The sequence below is a fragment of the Anolis carolinensis genome, chromosome 2 (genome assembly GCF_035594765.1).
Source record: "Anolis carolinensis isolate JA03-04 chromosome 2, rAnoCar3.1.pri, whole genome shotgun sequence".
In the NCBI taxonomy this organism is placed as follows: Eukaryota; Metazoa; Chordata; class Lepidosauria; order Squamata; family Dactyloidae; genus Anolis; species Anolis carolinensis.
The window spans coordinates 25477162-25496508 of NC_085842.1; the positions used below are offsets into that span (position 1 = coordinate 25477162).

Consider the following 19347-nt stretch of genomic DNA (forward strand, 5'->3'; position numbering starts at 1 on the left):
CAGAAATGGCAAACATCATTAAAGAGGAAGCACTCACAGGACTTCATCACATTGAAGTCTGGAAGCTAGAGAACAGCAGGGGCATTTGTTGGGCAGTGGTGAAAATCTGGCAGGCAGCGGGGGAACCCATTGCCCCGCATTGCCCACATCGTCCAATTTCCTGTAGGCAAGCAGATAAGTATATAGCATATGTTCTGCATCTCAAGAACTACATCTGACAGGGGGAAACTGGGGCTGTTTTTGGAATCAGCAGGTCAAATATACCCAGAAATAGACTGACATTTGAGGCATCAAAATGTGTGTTGACCAGTGTAATATATGGGGTTTTTTTTTTCATCCTTCTCTTCCTCACTTCTTTTCTGCAGGCGACTACAACATGGGTGGTGACCCAACTTCTGTCATCAAACAAATCAGGGGTTTCCTCCACATTGGACGTAACCACACCAATCCCCGAGAGGACTACTTAGGTAAGCTAAGATATGGTGATGGAGTGGGCTGGGTGGGTGCTGTCTGGCTGGTGCTGGCCTGCTCTTTCCCAGGCTACTCTTTGGACATGGTTTTCTTGTACAGTGAACCCTCCATATCTGGAAGCTCTGGATTTGTAGATTCCACAAGTCACAGGCTGTAAAAATAATTTTAAAATATACAGTATACAAAAAATATTCAGCAAAAAGCAGTGTGGGACATCTCACTTCTCTTCCACTGGTGACCAACAAAAGGACTGTGGCAGAGTCTTCTGCTGAGAGTGAAGAAGCCGCAGAGATAAAGCAAGGAAGAGAGTGAGGCTGGATCTACACTGCCATACAATGCAGTTTTATAGGAGCAAAGTCAGTTATGTGAGTTTATGTCTTCTAGGACTTCATCACATTACGGTGGGAAGTGTTCAGAAGTGTTCAGAAGAAGAGAGTTCAGTCTAACTCAATTTCTTAATAAAATAGAGTTTTTCCGTACCTTTCAATCACACTGTTTAGTGCACTTAGTTGTCTTGTGTTTCTCCTCCCACAAATTGAGTGATTCTAACCTGAGAGCAACAAGAGCTACTTCATTAGAAACTTGGCAAAACTGTCAGAGTAATGCGCGCAGTGTAGCAGCAGAAGTATGATGTCAGTTGAGCGCAGAACGAAGGGACGATCAGAGACGATGTTAAAAAGTATTTACAAAGTTTTACTGAACAAAACAAACAGACTTGCAGACAATAGACATAGGACTTTCAATCTAGGCAAACAGCACAGGTCTTCTCAGCAGGCAGAAAAAGATCTCATCTGATGCAATCAGCTATATACAAAACACACTTGTAGTCTGGACACTCCTATCTGGCTCCAGCCACATATCCAAGGTCAATACAGCTTCTTACCAAATTAACTCTTTACACACTATAGCATTTCCTGGATGATGCAATACATGCTAGACACAAATTTCATTTAAACACTACCAATACACAAATCCCACATTAACAAAAACATCTGGAGTTTTGAGAAAAATCCATTTCCTCACCTCTTCCTGATATGTTCGGGGGAAAAAATGCTGCCCTCAATGTTTAAAAGACTCAAAAACTGCACTTTAACCAAAATGAATGTAGTGGACCCAGTAGAATACCAGATTTTAAGTGTAGAACTCAATGGAATTTAAGTTATGTGATGAAATGGCTATAGTCAACTTCTGACACTCATAGGACTTTCTTAGGCAAGGACTCCCCAGAGATGGTTTTGCCAGTTCCTTCCTCTGAAATATAGCCTATAGCTCCTGATATTTGTTGGCATTCTCCCATCTAAGTACTAACCACGTCTGACCCTTGAGTTTTTTTGGAGGAGGGGTTAAATGTTATTTATATGTATTTATTGTATTTTTTTAAAAAAAATTGTATTTGCCTTGTTTTTACATTTTTTTGGATTCTGTTATGTTATTGTTAGCTGCCTTGATTTCCTATGGGGAGAAAGGAAGGATAGAAATAAAGTGAAGGAGGGGAAGGAGGAGGAAGAAGAAAAGGAGGAGGATGCACAAGTAGAAGATAAAGAAGAAGAAAGAAGGATGAGGGAAGGAAGGGAAGAATAAAATTAGGGATGGTAATAATCATCATGGTCTATTTTTAAACATCTTTGTTGTATCCTTCTCATTGATCACTATGGAAAACAATTTGCCAGATTTGCCTTTGGCTAGATTAATCTGGGCTCTTATATTCTTTTGATCTTCAAATCTTCGGACAGTTTCAGATGTATTATAGGAACAAAGTCAGTTCTGGGTATGTTCAGGTCAATGAGTTTTCTAGGGTAACTCAATGAGCTTTCTAGGGTTTTCTTAGACAAGTTATCCACAGAAGTAATTTGGTTGGCCCCTTCCTCTGAAATATAGCCTACTGCACTTGATATTTGTTGACTGTCTCTTATCAAAGGACTAAACAAAGCTGATCTTACCTGGCATTCAAGATCAGATGGGATCTGGTGCCTTTAAGGTCTTACGGATTTGCAAGTCAGCTAGACAATGTGGTCAAAAAGATAAATTCCCTAGCCACAAGTCTGATGCGAGATATAGTCATTATTATAAAGACCTCAACTCCATGCTGATTTTGCTATTGGAAATTGCTGAATATAATTATTTATGCAGCCATTGATCAATAGAAAAGCTCTTTTGCCATATGAAGAGATTTTATTGCTGTAGTACAATATGAATTCCCTTCTCCTTTGTCCATATCGCTTTTGCCTTTTTGTTTATTTATTTATTCAGGACCCTCAGAATTTCTCTACTCACCAATGTTTCTATCCACACCTGCATGTAGATGTTTACATCTTCGCTGTTGGAGGCACAGTCAACATGGAAAACGTGAATAAGATTGCATCTCAAAAGAGTGGCGAGAGGCATGCCTTCAAATTAAAAGACTACAATGACCTCCAGGTGGCTTTTGACGAGATGATCGGTAATAAGAGCCTATATTTTCACTAATTTTGTGCTTTACCTGCTGTGCCTCCAATGCCAAGTCCTCAGAGGAGCAGCTTAGGGAGCTGGGAATGTTTAGTTTGAAGAAAAGGTTAAGAAGAGACATGATAGTCATGTTTCAATATTGGGAAAGATGTCATATTGATGAGGGAGCAAGCTTGTTTTCTGCTGCTCCAGAGACCATGGATTCAAACTGCAAGAAAATAAATTCCACCCAAACCTTAAGGGAAATTTTCTTGATCCTAAAATCTGCTCAGCAGTGGAATATGCTGCCTCCTCAGAGCATGGTGGAGTCTCCTTCTCTGGAGGTTTTTAAACAGAGGCTGGATAGCCATCTGTCAGGGGTGCTTTGATTATGTCTTTCTGACTAGCAGAAGTGGATTGAACTGTGTGCGGGTTTATAAAAAGCACCATGATGTAATGGGTTAACTGGAAAGACATGTGTCAACAGCTGATTGGCTAAGCATGCCAGGAGCTAGCAATCTGATTGGCTACTGTCTCTGGCTTGCTGCTGAGGGAAACAGTTTGAGCTGGCATTTTACTTCAGAGAATGAAAGAGAGTGCTGACTGAAAACAGCCAGGAAGTAAATGGCTACCGATACTCTAAAGCCTTGTTGTTTCTGAGGCACTGAGGCATATTTAAAGACTATTTAAAAGGACTGTTTATTCCCTCTATTCTCACTAAGAAATCAGAGAGACTACTGTATATATTGTTGCTCTGTTTGATCTCTTGAGTCTAAGTAAAGTTACACAAGCCTGAGTGACACGTTGTTACACTGCAGGGTAAATTTAGGTTCAGAAGCAGTGATAAAGCTTCTGTTTAATTACATCTACAATTCATAACAGACTGAATGGTCCTTGTGGGTCTCTTCCAACTCTATGATTCTGTAAACCTCTCCAGGGAACACTTTCCTATTTACTGGCCAGGCTTCTTGAGCCTCAATATTAAAAAGAGTTGAACTCAATGCTGACTGTTGCCGCTAGAAACTTTTGGCCTTCTTTATGCAGCTAGTTCCAGTTTTTTCTTATATACTGTACTCTGTCCACTGGCCAACATCAGTTCAGTTATTCTTCTCCCAGGACCTTTTTGCTTGCTCGCTCCATGGACCTCATCCCACTGAACAGATCAAGTGTTTGAATCACTTGCAAAGTTAGATTGATCCCTCTGCTTCTCTAGGGAAAGGCATCCTCTGGTTTTTTTAAGGATTGCTCCAATTTTCTGAAGCTGTGAAATATATCTTCCTGTTCCTAGATGAGAGCGAGACTTTGTCCATGTGTGGTTTGGCCAAAGAACACAAAACGCCAGACCACCAACTGAGGAACCCCTGGTACACCACGATCACCATCAGTGTAAGTTTGAGACCCTTTGAACAGAAGTTGAAAGCAGTTGCCTTCTTTGTGCTCATGGCTTCCTTTTCTCCTGATGGGCAGGAAAAGGAGGAAGCAAACTATGGCTCCTTTGCAACTCCAGTGCTTATTTCCTTTCCACCTTCTGCACAGGTCCTTTAGAGCACTGCTTATTAAACTGTGGGTCCCGATCTCAAATGGGGTCCCCTTAGCTCAACGTTGGGGTCACAAAAAAATTGTCAGCAGTAAAAGGCTTCTAAACATTACCCATTTGCACATTGCAACTCCGCAAAAAAGCTTCAGCTGTACTCCACAAAAAAGAAAATCAGCATGTTTAGCAAGCCTTGCAAATGCTGGTTTATTTTTAGTACATGTGTGTCTTGTTTGGACTTATTTTATATATTTATATACCTGCGATTGTGTTAAACATTTCTTGGGCTGAAAGGCATGAGTAGAAAAGTTTAAGAAACTCTGCTTTAGAGCAGAAGTTGGATTGCAGAACACAGCATGAGATGATATTGATGATGATAATAATAACAACAATCTAAAAGACCCAGTCTTTTAGACTCAAACATGCCCATCTGTATTTTATAAGTGTTTTTATGAATATCTGGTGTAATTTAATAACTTTTTAATTGATTCACAATGTATTGTACAATTTTATATATGTGTTTTATTGTAAGCCACCCTGAGTCCCCTATTGGGTGAGAAGGGTGGGCTATAAATATTGTAATAATAAATAAATAAATAAACAATAACAATAACAACAATAATAACTTTTTTGTAGCCTGCCCTATTTCCCTGGGGGACTCAGGGTGGCTTCCAGCATAATAAATTCAAACATAATGATTATGATTATGGTAATAATACATTCTTTCTTATCCATCTCCCCCAAATGTTAGATGCGAGGTACAACAAGGTGTTAAATATAGAATTGATAACTAAAAAGATGAAAACATTTAAAACAGATTAAAAGCAGTTATAAACATATGATTCAAACTGGGTAAGCCCACCAAGGAGATACAGCTTTAATTATTGTTTAAATATTCAGAATATTGAGTCTCTTCTAGCAGTTCATTTCACAGTTTAGGGGTTTCTTCCCATTGACCATCCACACTGCAGAATTAAAGCAGTTCAACACCACTTCATCCTATGAAAATTCTGGGATTTGTAGTCTGTTATGGCACCAGAACTGCAAATCCCAGAATTTCAAAGTATTGAGCCATGGCAGTTACTGTGGTTTCAAACTGCTATAATTCTAATGTGCAGATATGGCCACAGATTCACATAGACAATAGTCTTCTTCAGGACTATCATACCCTACAGAAAATATAATGGAAACCAAGAAACAGTACTATTCAGACATCCATTATAAATGGAATTTGACACATTTTAGGAGCCAGTTCTTCTGTGACTTTAATATATGGCACAAAGCAAAGAGATAAAGTTCCTCCTTCTTGATTCTATCTGCTAGGAGAGAGAGGGAGTTCATGTTTTACATTTCCGCAAACATTGCTGCCATTTAAAAGCCAGACAGACAGACAGCTGGCTGCTTATTCCAAGAGGTCTGGAATGTTCATATGGGAGAAGTCAAGAATGCAATAGGATGGTTTAGTTCCAAGTAAACATGCACAGAATTGCATTTGTGATCCAGTCTTCCCTGATTCCCATGAATGACTATTGAACTTTTTTCTATTACTTTTATCTTTCAAATCAAAGCGCTCAGGCGGTGGATATGAGTACTGCAAAGGAGCCCTTGTTTCCGAATACTACGTCCTGACTGCAGCCCATTGCTTCACTATAGATGATACAGCCAATCAAATCACTGTCTACGTCGGTAAGCAACCATATTCCAAGATGGGAACAGAGACAAGGATGGGACTGGGGAAATAAAACTGGTCTAGCTTGCTCTTAGACCTTTAACCATGTCTCAACAAGTAGAAACCAGTTGGTCATATTCCATGATACATATATGAGGCGGACCACTGTGGTCCAATTTTACCACTTTACCTGCTGCCACCTGTACAAAAGTGTGACTTTTTCATGGTACGCAATGGTCCTCATTGGAGTTGGTTTCCAAACCCTTGATCATTTTAGTTGCCCTTCTCTGGGCACTTTCCAGATCCTTTTTGAATTATGGCGCCCAGAACTGGACACAGTGCCAATCCAGGGGAGGTTTGACCATGGTAGAAAAGAGGGATTATGACTGATCTTGACACGAATATACAGGCTAATATCACATTGGCTTATTGAGCTACTGCATCACTTTGTTGATTCATGTTCAGCTTGTGGCCTATACTCCTATATCCCTCTTTTCAAGCCATATATCACCTATCCTATATCTTTGCATTTTTTTTACCAACATGTAGTACTATACATTTCTCCATGGTTAGTTTTGGCTCAGCTGTCTAATCCGTTAAGGTCATTTTTTATGGTGATCCAGACTTCTGGAGTATAGCTATCCCTCCCAATTTGGTGTCATCTGCCAAACTTGATAAACATGCCCTCTATACCTTATTACAGTAGAGTCTCACTTATCCAAGCTAAACGGGCCGGCAGAAGCTTGGATAAGTGAATATGTTGGATAATAAGGAGGGATTAAGGAAAAGCCTATTAAACATAAAATTACATTATGATTTTACAAATTAAGCACCAAAACATCATGTTATACAACAAATTAGACAGAAAAAGTAGTTCAATACGCAGTAATGTTATGTTGTAATTACTGGATTTATGAATTTAGCACCAAAATATCATGATATATTGAAAACATTGACTACAAAAATGCCTTGGATAATCCAGAATCTTGGATAAGCGATTCTTGGATAAGTGAGATAGATACAGTAGAGTATCTATCTCACAAGTTAAAGCAATATCAAATTACTATCCATTATATGTAGACAACAAAGTGTATATATATTGTCCATCTCTGACCTAGGTATCAATCCAGGGATGTATTTTATTTTATCATTTCTCCCCAGTTTTTAAAATAATAAATAAATTATACAAATCACACCCAATTAACATTAACACAAAACATACAATAAATCAAATGTAAACAATTAAACATATATTATATACATGTAATCTCTACGTGCATACACCACCCATGGGACATATATTGATCTTTAATATTCATTACATCTCTTATCCAAAATGATAGTGTATGTTGATTTGGTTTTATTCCTTTTTTTTGACAAATATATATTCTAAGAATTTGCCCCATATTGCCTGAAAATCATTTATTTTCATGAATCCCTTTTTACATTTTAGTTCACAAATTAGTTTATCATTTATTGCAATGTTCCACACCTCTTTGCACCAATCATCAATTTTGTAATTATAATTTTTTCCCATTTTTTGACTATAACTAATCTTAAAGCAGTAACAAAAATTACTATTAATTCTTTCTTTTGGCATTTCAATCTTATGTCTCCAAAATTTAATAGAAGTGCTATATTTAGATTTTTTTGTAGATTAATCGATGGAATGTCATTAAGTTCAATAAATACTTTATCCAATTTTTAAAAACCCTTTCACATTCCCGCCATAAATGTATATAAGTTCTTGTTTCCTTATTGCACTTCTAACAGTTTTGTAGGTTGCGTCTTTTATAATAACTTGTATCATTTCCAAATTATTTTTATTTTTATTCCCCGTTATTTTATTTTACTTACCGTACATCCTGTCTCTCTCTTGTCAAGGCAGCCGAAGTTGCTTGCCACAGAGATTACAACAAAGCATGGCTTTAATGCCTAATAATGAAAAATCCGTTAAAATTAGATAGCAGTGTTATTAAAACACTAATTTAAAACAGTTTGCAATTACAATGAAGGGGATTAAAGTAAAGCACGTCCCATTCAAAGAATTTATACTACTACCAGTTGATCAAGTTCAAACTATTTTGCATTTTGAACTCAGTTTGGAGGAGTTGAAGTAAGCAGAGGTCAAAGGAGGAACGTGGGAGGAAAGAGAAACTGGGACACTTTAAAAGCAGCTGAAAAAGTGAGAGTACAGAGGACAAATTGGGACTATACCTGACAAATTGGGACAGCTGGGGATATCCTGCCTTCAATGATGGAAGGACCAAGGACCACTTAAGATCAAACAAAATGTTTTAGTTTTTCAAGTGCTCCAGGACTCTGTTGGTTTTGCTGGCTGCCCACCATGAGGTTTTTAAATAAGAATTGAAACTGTGCGCATGTCTGTGAATGTCTACAGGGAATGCCTAATTTTTACCTTCCTCTTCTCCAGGAAGGACACAGTATAGTGTGGCTGCCCTCTACTCCCACCCAAAGTATCAGATTGGGAAGCTACGGGACCGTGGAATTCCTGAATTCTATGATTACGATGTTGCTCTGGTGAAACTTGCTGCCAAAGTCAAATTCTGGGCTCTTGCAAGGTGAGAGGAAAAGGGAAGAAAGATGAAAATAACAAGGTGTTACATTTGGGTTCCACTTAAAAATGGAGGAATGCCACCTGTGCCCCTGAGGAACTTATCACACAACACTGTTATACTGTAAAGTAGGTCCTCCAATCTATAACAATGGAACTAAGGGTGCAGGACCTTTGCAAATGTGAAAAAAGACACAAATTAAAAGAAAAAACATTTTTTTACCCCTGGGAGACCACCTCTCTAGGACCGACTTTCTGGGCAACTTCTACTAGACATTTATTTGTTTGTTTGTTTGTTTGTTTACAGTACAGTAGAGTCTCACTTATCCAACATAAACGGGCCGGCAGAATGTTGGATAAGCGAATATGTTGGATAATAAGGAGGCATTAAGGAAAAGCCTATTAAACATCAAATTAGGTTATGATTTTACAAATTAAGCACCAAAACATCATGTTATTCAACAAATTAGACAGAAAAAGTAGTTCAATACGCAGTAATGCTATGTAGTAATTACTGTATTTACGAATTTAGCACCAAAATATCATGATGTATTGAAAACATTGACTACAAAAATGCGTTGGATAATCCAGAATGTTGGATAAGCGAGTGTTGGATAAGTGAGACTCTACTGTATTTATATTCGACCCTTCTCACCCTGAAGGGGACTCAGGGCGGATCACAATGTACATGTACATGGCAAACATTCAATGCTATTAGACATACGACATACAAAGACACAGGGGCTATTTAACATTTTCCAGCTTCTGGCTTCATGAGGTCATGCTTGATTCCAACCACAGGGGGAGCTGCTTCTTCATCATCTATTGTGACACTGAGTCCTTGATGGAGTACTTCCTCATTTTTCCACACACACGCTGTTGGACATTTTTATGGTGTCATAAATTAGTTAAATTAGCCTCTCCTCATAAGCGGTCCCTAAATTGTCCTACTTGACAGATGCAACTCTCTTTCGGGTTGCTTAGGTAAACAATGAGCTAGGTTATTAATGATCAGGCACTCAATTCGACCCAGGCTGGTTATGAACTCATGACCTCTCGGTCAGTAGTGATTTATTGCAGCTGGCTACTAACCAGCCCAGCCCATCTGGTTAGTAGCCTGGAGTTGACCAGAGAGTCATGTTGGAGGATGTTCAAACGCCTGAAGCATTCTCTATAGAATTCCTCCAGTGCAATTCTATGGTCATTTTCCTCCGGTGGAAGTGCTGCTGGAGGACCTAGAGATTTTACAGACAACATATTACTCAAATCTACAGAAGTTAAAACCACAACAGTGGGGAGCTGACCTTATTGCATGTATTGTGAGTCCCGTCATCAACTGGGGTTTATCCCACAACATTAGATCTCTCCCAGTGCTGTTGTTTGGTGATTGGAAAGCAATTATTTTTCCACTTGAAACTCAGAAGGATATGTCAGTGCATATATATGCTCCTGGTATTCCCTGCTGGTTATCCTTCCAAGTATTATTCAGACTTGATCCTGCTTAGCTTTGGACATCACACGGGATAATTTTGCTATTAATGTACTGCTTTCTGGGTGTGGTCTTTCCATACCTGTAATGTATAAGGATGCTGATGGATATAAGAAGTAGAAATGTTTTACTTATCAAAGAAAAGACACTAAAATTTGACTCTGTCATGCTTTGCAGCTATTCTCCTATCCCTCCATTCAAGTCCCAGTTGGGTGGAGATCATTGCTACATACTTCCACAGAGGAAGCCAGGTGTGACTGTTCACAGCACACACAGTGGTTGTTTTTGAGACATGAAACTTAACCGTAATTCATAGTTTCTCAATACAACCAATGTTAATCATAGTTTGTTGAGTTGCTTTGCCCAAAGTAGCATATTTGGCAGTGGAAGCTGCGTGTATGTTGTTTGCTTTGGTAGAGTCGGAATCGTTTCTACTGTCCAAACAATAATGAAGCAAGATTTGAGCTGTGATCCGTTAGGTTGCTGTCATGGACAATGTGGAAAGCATGGATGAGGGAATGCTGATAGACTTGCTGATAGAGCTGGAGAGAACAGAGTGAATTCAGCCATGAAGTAACATCTAAGGAAAGAGCAACTCTAGCCTATTGAGCAAATGCAAGAGACTTCTAAGCAGGCTGAGGAGGAGTTAACTGCTCCTGCTTTTGTGAGCTTAAGAAAAGAAAGATCTCAACTGTGAGGGTCATTGAGGCTAACTGAGAAGAGAGCCAGTAACAAGTATCACCAGTGAAAGTAGGATTTAAGAGAATGGAGTTTGTTACCTGATTGCTGGCTACAACATCAGTGCTTGAGCCAAGACCCTGGACCTTTGATCTCTCAATGTCCCCTGAAACCTGGGCGAACTTTGGATATTGACTTTGGACTTTGACTCATCCTTGTATCTTATACATTTCTGATAATTGGCTCTTGACCCTGTAACGCACATTTGGATTTCTCTCTCTTGTATATTCCAGTGATTGTTTGGCATCTCTGTGGACTTATCAGTTCGACCTGCTTGTATTTGGGGGTCAAGGCTTTGATAGTTGCCATTCCTACTAATTTCTGCTTGGTGTCTCCCCATCCACAGGCCTGTCTGTCTACCATGTACAGCAGGAGCTACCCGAGCTCTGAGAAAGCCCCATCCTCAGACCACCTGCAGGGATCATGGTAAGACGGTTGTGTGTTTGGTTTTTGAGTGATCAACTGGACGCAATCACATCTGAGTGCCCCTTCTTATGGAGTGGAGCCAAACCAACTCCCTGGTTTCCCAAGGAACTGATGGTGAAGAAACGAGTGAGACAGAACTGGAGGACTTCTATCACATGGCGACACAATTATTTATTTGTTTGTTTGTTTGTTTGTTTGTTTACCGCATTTATATTCCACCCTTCTCACCCTAAAGGGAATTCAGGGTGGACCACAGAACATATACATGGCAAACATTCAATGCTATTAGACATACAGGACAGACAACAGATAGAGGTATATTGGCATTTTTCTAACGTCGGCGTCAAGGAGGTTGTGCTCAGTTCTGGCCACAGGGGATGCTGTCACTCCATCCTCTATGAGCACTTGAGCACAGACTTTTATTTATTTATTTATTTACAGTATTTATATTCCGCCCTTCTCACCCCGAAGGGGACTCAGGGCGGATCACATTATACACATATAGGGCAAACATTCAATGCCCATAAACACATCAAACAGAGACCGAGACAGACAGACGTAGAGGCAAGTTAACCTTCTCCTGAGGGCATGTTCGATTCTCTCCTGAGGGGATGTTCGATTCTGACTTTTCCTCCTGTTCTTTAATTGCTGGCATTTTCTGTTTTATGGTGCCGTAAAATACCTCCCCGCTTAAGCGGTGCCTAATTTACCTACTCACAGCTACAGCTATTTTTGAACTGCTTAGTTGGACAGTGAGCTGGGCTGAAGGCTGGGTGCTCACCCCGACCTGGGCTCGAACTGTCAATCTTTCGGTTGGTAAAGATCTATTGCTGCTGGTTATTAGTCAGCTGTGCTAAAGCCCGGAGTCATTCCCTTTGGTGACGGTTTCTATCACACAACACCATTCGATATCCGTTGCCAGTCCACCACCTCCCTGTGATGAAACCCATCAATAGCCCTGATCACAATATGGTTCTGGAATGTACATTGTGTGAGAAGGTCCTCTTGGCTTCTATGGCAGCATCTGCACCTCTACACCAAAAAAAGAAAAAGAAAAAGAAAATATACAGCAAAGTATTTTGCAATTGCAAAATGTCTTTAAAAAGAAGCCATCCTGCCAAGCTGTTTCGAGTGAATTATGAAAAAAACAAAAACAAAGGGGGAGTAGGAAATATTTTCTCTTGCTGCTACCATTGCAACTGTAAGGAGCATCCTGCCAAGCCGTTTTGACTGATCAGAGAAGTATGACACACTCTTCCTCAAGTTGAAAATGAAGAACACTTGGCAGCCTGCTGTGAATAATTTGCATGGCAAATTATAAATAAAATTGCTTAGATCCACTCTAACTTGGATGCTTGATATAGTTCCAGTGGCTTGGCTAGACACCAGATCTGGTGGTATATGCCTTAGTTGCAGCCCATTTGGAATACTGCAACATATTCTACATAGGACCATGCTTCTCCTGTGGTTGCGCTATTGTAGTGGTTCTCAACCATTGGGTCCCCAGTATTTTGGCCTACACCTCCCAGAAATCCCAGCCAGTTTACCAGCTGTTTGGATTTCTGGGAGTTGAAGGCCAAAACATCTGGGGACCCACAGGTTGAGAACCACTGCTCTACTGGATACCAATTTGTTTCTATGCATAATTCAAAGTGCTGATTGTGACCTATAAAGCCCCATGTAGTGTCACCCCCATGGGCCTCTTTCCAGTACAACAATACTGCAGCTAGAATGAGGGCAAAATCGAAAAAAAATCATCAACCACATAGGAAAACAAAAACAACAACGGGCGCTTGTGTGTTTAAAAACCATGTGATTCAAAGTGCCATTGTAATTCAGTAAATAACAATTCTTGTTATGTGCATTAGATAGTACAGAAACTTATTTGTAATCTTGTTATATTGATATAAACATGTCAGTTGGGCTTTGGGAAAAAGTTTTTTTGTGGACTTATGAAAGCTTTCAGGGATGTTTTCATAAGAAATACTACATTTCTGCCTGGTGCAGTCTGCACTCTCTACACCAGGAGTCCTCAAACTTTTTAAGTGGAGGGCCGATTCACAGTCCCTCAGACTGTTGGGGGACTGGACTATGATGAAATAGTCCAAAATTAGGATTGTTGTTGTGTGCCTTCAGGTCATTTCAGATTTAGGTCAACCCTAAGTATAAAGTTTAGGACAGAGGCCAGGTCAATGACCTTGGAGGGGCTTAGTTTGGGGACCCCTGATCTAGACGATCTCATAAGATCATAGGTAAGCAAAGAGGCCTCCAAAGACCATCGAGATGGTCTCATAAGACCATAGGTAAGGAAAGGGGCTCCCAAAGGCCATCTAGGCCATCTCATAGGACCATAGGTAAGGAAAGAGACCTCCAAAAGCCATCTAGATGGCCTCATAAGTCCATAGCTAAGCAAAAAGACCTTCAAAGACCACCTAGACGATCTCATAAGGCTACAAGTAAGCAAAGAGACCTCCAAAGACTAGGTAGACTTAGGTCAACCCTAAGTCTAAAGTTTAGGACAGGGGCTAGGTCAATGATCTTGGAGGGCCGCATCCAGCCCCCGGGCCTTAGTTTGGGGACCCCTGCTCTACACCCTCTCCAGTAGTGCCACCAATGGATACTAGCATGGTTTCCTCTCATATGTGGATTGGACATATGTGTGACTCTATGGTGTCAATAAGGCTGGACACCACAGGTCTGCTAGGATGCCAGCCTTCCTGTTCCTCAGTCTCTCTTGCGTGGTCCATTTTGCCTCACTGCACTCAATACTCTTGGCTTTCCTCAGAGGAAGAACTTCTCCCTGCTGCGAACGTCAATTCTCTTTTTGTAACTGACTGTGAAGACAGTGGCCAAAAAGGGCTGCGTCGTAGAATCGTGCGGATCAAGAATGGGGACAAGGTGAGAACCATAACTGGGTGCCCATTTAGAGTAAGAACAAGGAGTAGCAAAATGCGTTGATTCAGCTCACCCAGAATGCATCTACACTGCAGTAGCTGATGTAGTTTGATACCACTTTGACTGCCATGGCTCCATCCTATGGAATCATAGGAGTAGGTGGGAATGCTGGTGCCTCACTAAGCTACAGCTCCCAGGATTACATAGCATTGAACCATGGCAGTTCATGTGGTGTCAAGCTGCAGTAATTCTACAATATATAGATGCAACCTCAGTGCATTGTCGAAGGCTTTCATGGCCAGAATCACAGGGCTGTTGTGTGTTTTCTGGGCTATATGGCCATATTCCAGAAGCATTCTCCCCTGACGTTTCACCCACATCTATGTCAGGCATCCTCAGAGGTTGTGAGGTATATGCATTTCCAGGTGTTGGAAATAGCAACCTTCTTCAAGCCTCCACTAATAATTTGTTTTGTACATGATTCTGTTTGCTTACTATATTTATCTGTATGTTTTGGTATGCAGCTTTCCCTTTACTCTATGTTTCTTGAGGTTGTGGGAGGGGCTGCAGACCACATGATCAGATCTGGGCTTGCTCAGACCTCAGACTCCATTTTAGAACACAGAGACGCCATTAGACTTTGGACTGTTAAGAACAAACTCATGTTGCTGTTGATTATAAGGAAGATGCCCTGTGTTATCTACTTCAAATCTATCTGTAACTGGATTGACAAGTTGTGTACCTGCATGCTGAATACATGAAGGTTGTGAGCTTTCCATCTCGATTAAAGGGGCTGGTAATGATCTTCAAAGCCCTAGATTGCTTGGAATCAATACCTGAAGATACCTTCTCCCCAAATGCTTCTTGCAAGGTTAAGCTAGAGAGGTCACTCTTTCTGTCCCACCTGTCAGGACAATATTTTTGGAAGAATATGGGAGAGGGCCTTCTCAGTTGTGGCACCCCAATGATGGAATACCTCTCCCCTTGGAAGCCTTGATGCACCTATTATACATTGTCAAACTAATGCAGTTTGACATCTCTATGTCATGGCTCAATGCTATGGAATCCTGGAAGTTGTAATTTGCTAAGTCACCAGCCCTATTGGCAAAGAAGGCTAAAGACCTTGTAAAACTACAACTCCCATGATTCAACCGGATGGTGCCATGGCATTTAAAGTGGCATCAAACTTCATTTATTCAACAGTGTAGATGCACCTGCTGTTGCCAATGCTTAGGTCCATTCTGTCACCAAGCTTTGGGGGCATGAATTATTTTGTCCATATTTGTATATGCATGCTTTTGAATTGTTTCAGCTGTATTAATGATGCCTTTAATATGCTTCTAGCTTTCAAATCTTTCTGGTTTAAATTATTGTGAACAGTTTGTATTTAGTGTTAGGTTGGTTGGGAGCTGCTCTGTCTTTATTGCGCTGCCTGAATCAACCCGCTGTTTCTTTCTCTCTCCTTCTCTCAGAAACTGGCCTGTGAGGAAGATGCCAAAAAAGCCAATCAATACAAAAACGTCACAAATGTGGCAGACGTGGTGACAGACCGTTTCCTCTGCACTGGGGGGTTCGATCCCGAGTTGGACCCAAACACTTGCAAAGGTGAACACTTTCAGTCTGATTCCTATATCAGTCAAATGGAAGGGTCACGTGGTACACTTTCATTTAATTGACTAGCAAGTTTATTTCAGCACACGCTTCCCTGGACATGAAAGTGTTATGTACTCCATACTTGGTGTGGTTGCATGTCTGTTCCTTCAAGTTGCCTGTCTCTTTATGGTAACCCTATGAATTTCCTAGGGTTTTCTTAGGCAAGAAACACACAGAGGTGGCTTTTCCAGCTCCTAGTATTCATTGGTGATCTCCCCTCGAAGTGCTAACCTAGCCTGGCATTTGCTTAGCTTCCACAATACTTCAATACATGTACTGTAATTGCAGAAAAATGTGTATTTTGGCATGAGGAAACATCCATGCTTCTGAGTGTACCATGGATATGGGCCACCCATATCCTTTTTGGCCTGAGCTTCACATCACAGCCATTGAAGCATTGCTTTATCCCAGTGGTTCCCAACCTGTGGTCCATGGACCACCAGTGGTCCCTACTAAAATATGTTCCGCTGCCTCACCGTTAGTACACCGTTGCAACGAGAACAAATGGTCTCGTGAAATCCTCTTATAGTGCCAAGGCAATGGGGATGTCAGGAGGGGAGAGGCTGACTGCCCATGAAAAGGTGCAACAACAAGCCTCCTGACTGCTGCTTCTCCTCCGTCCCCCTGAGCGGAGCCATTCCTGGAAGTGGGAACACCTTGGTGTCTGTTTTTTGGCCTGTTCCTGGGGTTATTTGGGGTGCTGATACAGAAAATTGCACTGGATAGACCACATCAGCTCTAGATGATTGAATATGGTTTTCTGTGGGCAAGCAGATGGCGAATACTGGATGGCATATGTTCTGTATCTGAAACTAGAGCTGATGTGGTCTATCCAATGCAATTTTCTGAATCAGCACCCCAAATAACCAAACCGAATCTAAAACTGACCAAAAACTTTTATTTCTAATCCTTTTGATATTCATGTTGCAGAGTGGTCCCTGGCCAAGTGGGCCCTGGTCAAATGGTCCTTGGCAAAAAAAGGTTGGAAACCACTGCTTTATCCTCTCTCTTATCTTTTCTCTGCAGGTGATTCTGGCGGTCCCCTCATCATTCAGAAAAGGCTGCGTTACATCCAGGTGAGTAGGCACTTGGTCTGGTCCCAGGCTTTCAGGATAAAATTATTAGGTCTATGTAACAATTTTCAATATGTGGTCGGGGATTTGGATGATGGAGGGATAACATGGGAGTTTTGTTTTATTTTTCACTATTTTTATTATTGCTTGCTCAAAAAATTGGTAGTAAATATTGAGAAGATAAAGGATATGTAAAAGATTAAGATATAAACAAAATAAATGAATAATACCTAGGAATGCTGGATACTAGAGGTGTGTATAATTTCATTCTTAATTCGTATTTCGGATCAAATTAGTTAAATTCGTGCATACAAATCAATATTAGAAACATGCAGGAAAGGTGAGTGGGAATTTAAGAATCAAAACACTCACCAATCATTTTCATTAAGATCCTGTAACATTCGGATGTCAATTTAATTTTCAGTATAAGTATTAAGCAACTTTGGTAAAGCCAAGAGAACATAAAATGTTTAAAAAACCAAACCTTTTTCTTTGGCCCGATGGGCATAAATAAGGGCACTGGGGGTGGGATGAGCAAACTTGGGCAGCAGACTGAGAACACAGCATTCGGAGAAATGTAGTTTGGGAAGGCGAGGCTCCCTGTGGCAGAAAATGCAAAAGGCCCTGTTCTAAACTACATTTCCCAGAATGCAGTGCTCAGCATCAGAAAACCCCAATGGCACCAGCTGTTTACATTCAGACTAATAATAATAATTATAATTATTGAATCTGCAAAGAGGACTAAAGTAAATAATAATATACATCTGACTAAGTTGAAGTTATGTGGTTGTATGTCATAAAGACTGACAGACATTCAAGGGAATTGTTGTTGTCGTATTTTGGGGGGATAAATTGTTTTTTTTCTAAACATTAAAAAATTCCCAAACATCTGTAGATGTGTGAATCCTTCTGAAACTTCTGGGGATTAATGCCCTCGTTATCTTGTGCTTTGTATATAAAATTTAAGTCGATTGATCTTGTAGATTTTTTAAAAAATATTGTTTATAAAAACTTTGAAAATTCCCCAAAAATCCATGGATAAGTGAAACATTCTGAAATTTGGTGGGCTAACAGTGGCAAATGTATTCTACTATTTTAGCATGTATCACTCCACTAGCTTTAAAAATGAGGGAGAAAGGAGCTCCTGAAGTTTCCCCAATTATAGTAATTATGTGCAATTATTATAACACAATAGTACCGGAATTTCATTACTGGTGTTATAGTAATGATTTTTTTCACAAACTATATTTTAGAAACACTTTAGAAATGAAGCATCAGCACCTCTCAGTTTTGTAATGACTTTTGAAGCATTTTCTGTATGGATCGCACATCCCTATGGGATACAAATGTCCTAGATGTAATTGCACCAAATTAGAATACAATAGAGTCTCACTTATCCAACATAAACGGGCCGGCAGAACGTTGGATAAGCGAATATGTTGGATAATAAGGAGGAATTAAGGAAAAGCCTATTAAACATCAAATTAGGTTATGATTTTACAATTAAGCACCAAAACATGTTTTACAACAAATTTGGCAGAAAAAGTAGTTCAATACTCAGTAATGCTATGTAGTAATTACTGTATTTATGAATTTAGCACCAAAACATCACAATGTATTAAAAACATTGACTACAAGAACATTGACTACTAAAAGGCAGACTGTGTTGGATAATCCAGAACGTTGGATAAGCAAATGTTGGATAAGTGAGACTCTACTGTATGTAGAGTCTACCCTAAGGAGCCCCGGTGGCGAAGTGTGTTAAAGCACTGAGTGGCTGAACTTGCAGACCGAAAGGTCCCAGGTTCAAATCCCGGGAGCGGAATAATAATAATAATTATTATTATTATTATTATTTTTGTACCCCGCCACCATCTCCACAGAGGGACTCGGGGCGGCTTACAGATATAAAACCAACATACAATAATATCAAATACAAAAACACACAAATAAATTTAAAAGTCATTAAAATCACAGTCATTATAAAACACTTGAGAAACACAGCAATAAAAACATAAAATGAGCTGGGCAAAGTGCACTGAGTGGAACTTGTAAACAAGAAGGAAGTTAAGGTGCTACAAGTTAAGGTGTTGCTCCAGCTTCTGCCAACCTAGCAGTTCGAAAACATGCAAATGTGAGTAGATCAATAGGTACCGCTCCGGCGGGAAGTTAACAGCGCTCCATGCAGTCATGCCGGCCACATGACCTTGGAGGTGTCTACGGACAACACCGGCTCTTTGGCTTAGAAATGGAGATGAGCACCAACCCCCAGAGTCAGACATGACTGGACTTAACGTCAGGGGAAACCTTTACCTTTACCTTACTGTAAGTGTAAATACTAATAATAGGATTTACAAATGTCTATGCAAAAGGTTTATGAATATCTGCACATAACTGAAA

General features: G+C 40.1%; 1 protein-coding gene across 1 annotated transcript in view; it reads left to right on the plus strand.

Moving 5' to 3' along the window:
• Positions 1 to 19347, plus strand: part of cfb (complement factor B) — a 150349-nt gene that overhangs the window by 130552 nt on the left and 450 nt on the right. Inside the window, exons 44-52 of the mRNA XM_062969325.1 lie at positions 366 to 467; positions 2774 to 2911; positions 4184 to 4281; positions 5998 to 6115; positions 8533 to 8680; positions 11247 to 11326; positions 14112 to 14224; positions 15694 to 15826; positions 16901 to 16950. Of these exons, the coding sequence (XP_062825395.1) occupies positions 366 to 467; positions 2774 to 2911; positions 4184 to 4281; positions 5998 to 6115; positions 8533 to 8680; positions 11247 to 11326; positions 14112 to 14224; positions 15694 to 15826; positions 16901 to 16950 (980 nt within the window). The remainder of the gene's footprint in view (positions 1 to 365; positions 468 to 2773; positions 2912 to 4183; positions 4282 to 5997; positions 6116 to 8532; positions 8681 to 11246; positions 11327 to 14111; positions 14225 to 15693; positions 15827 to 16900; positions 16951 to 19347) is intronic.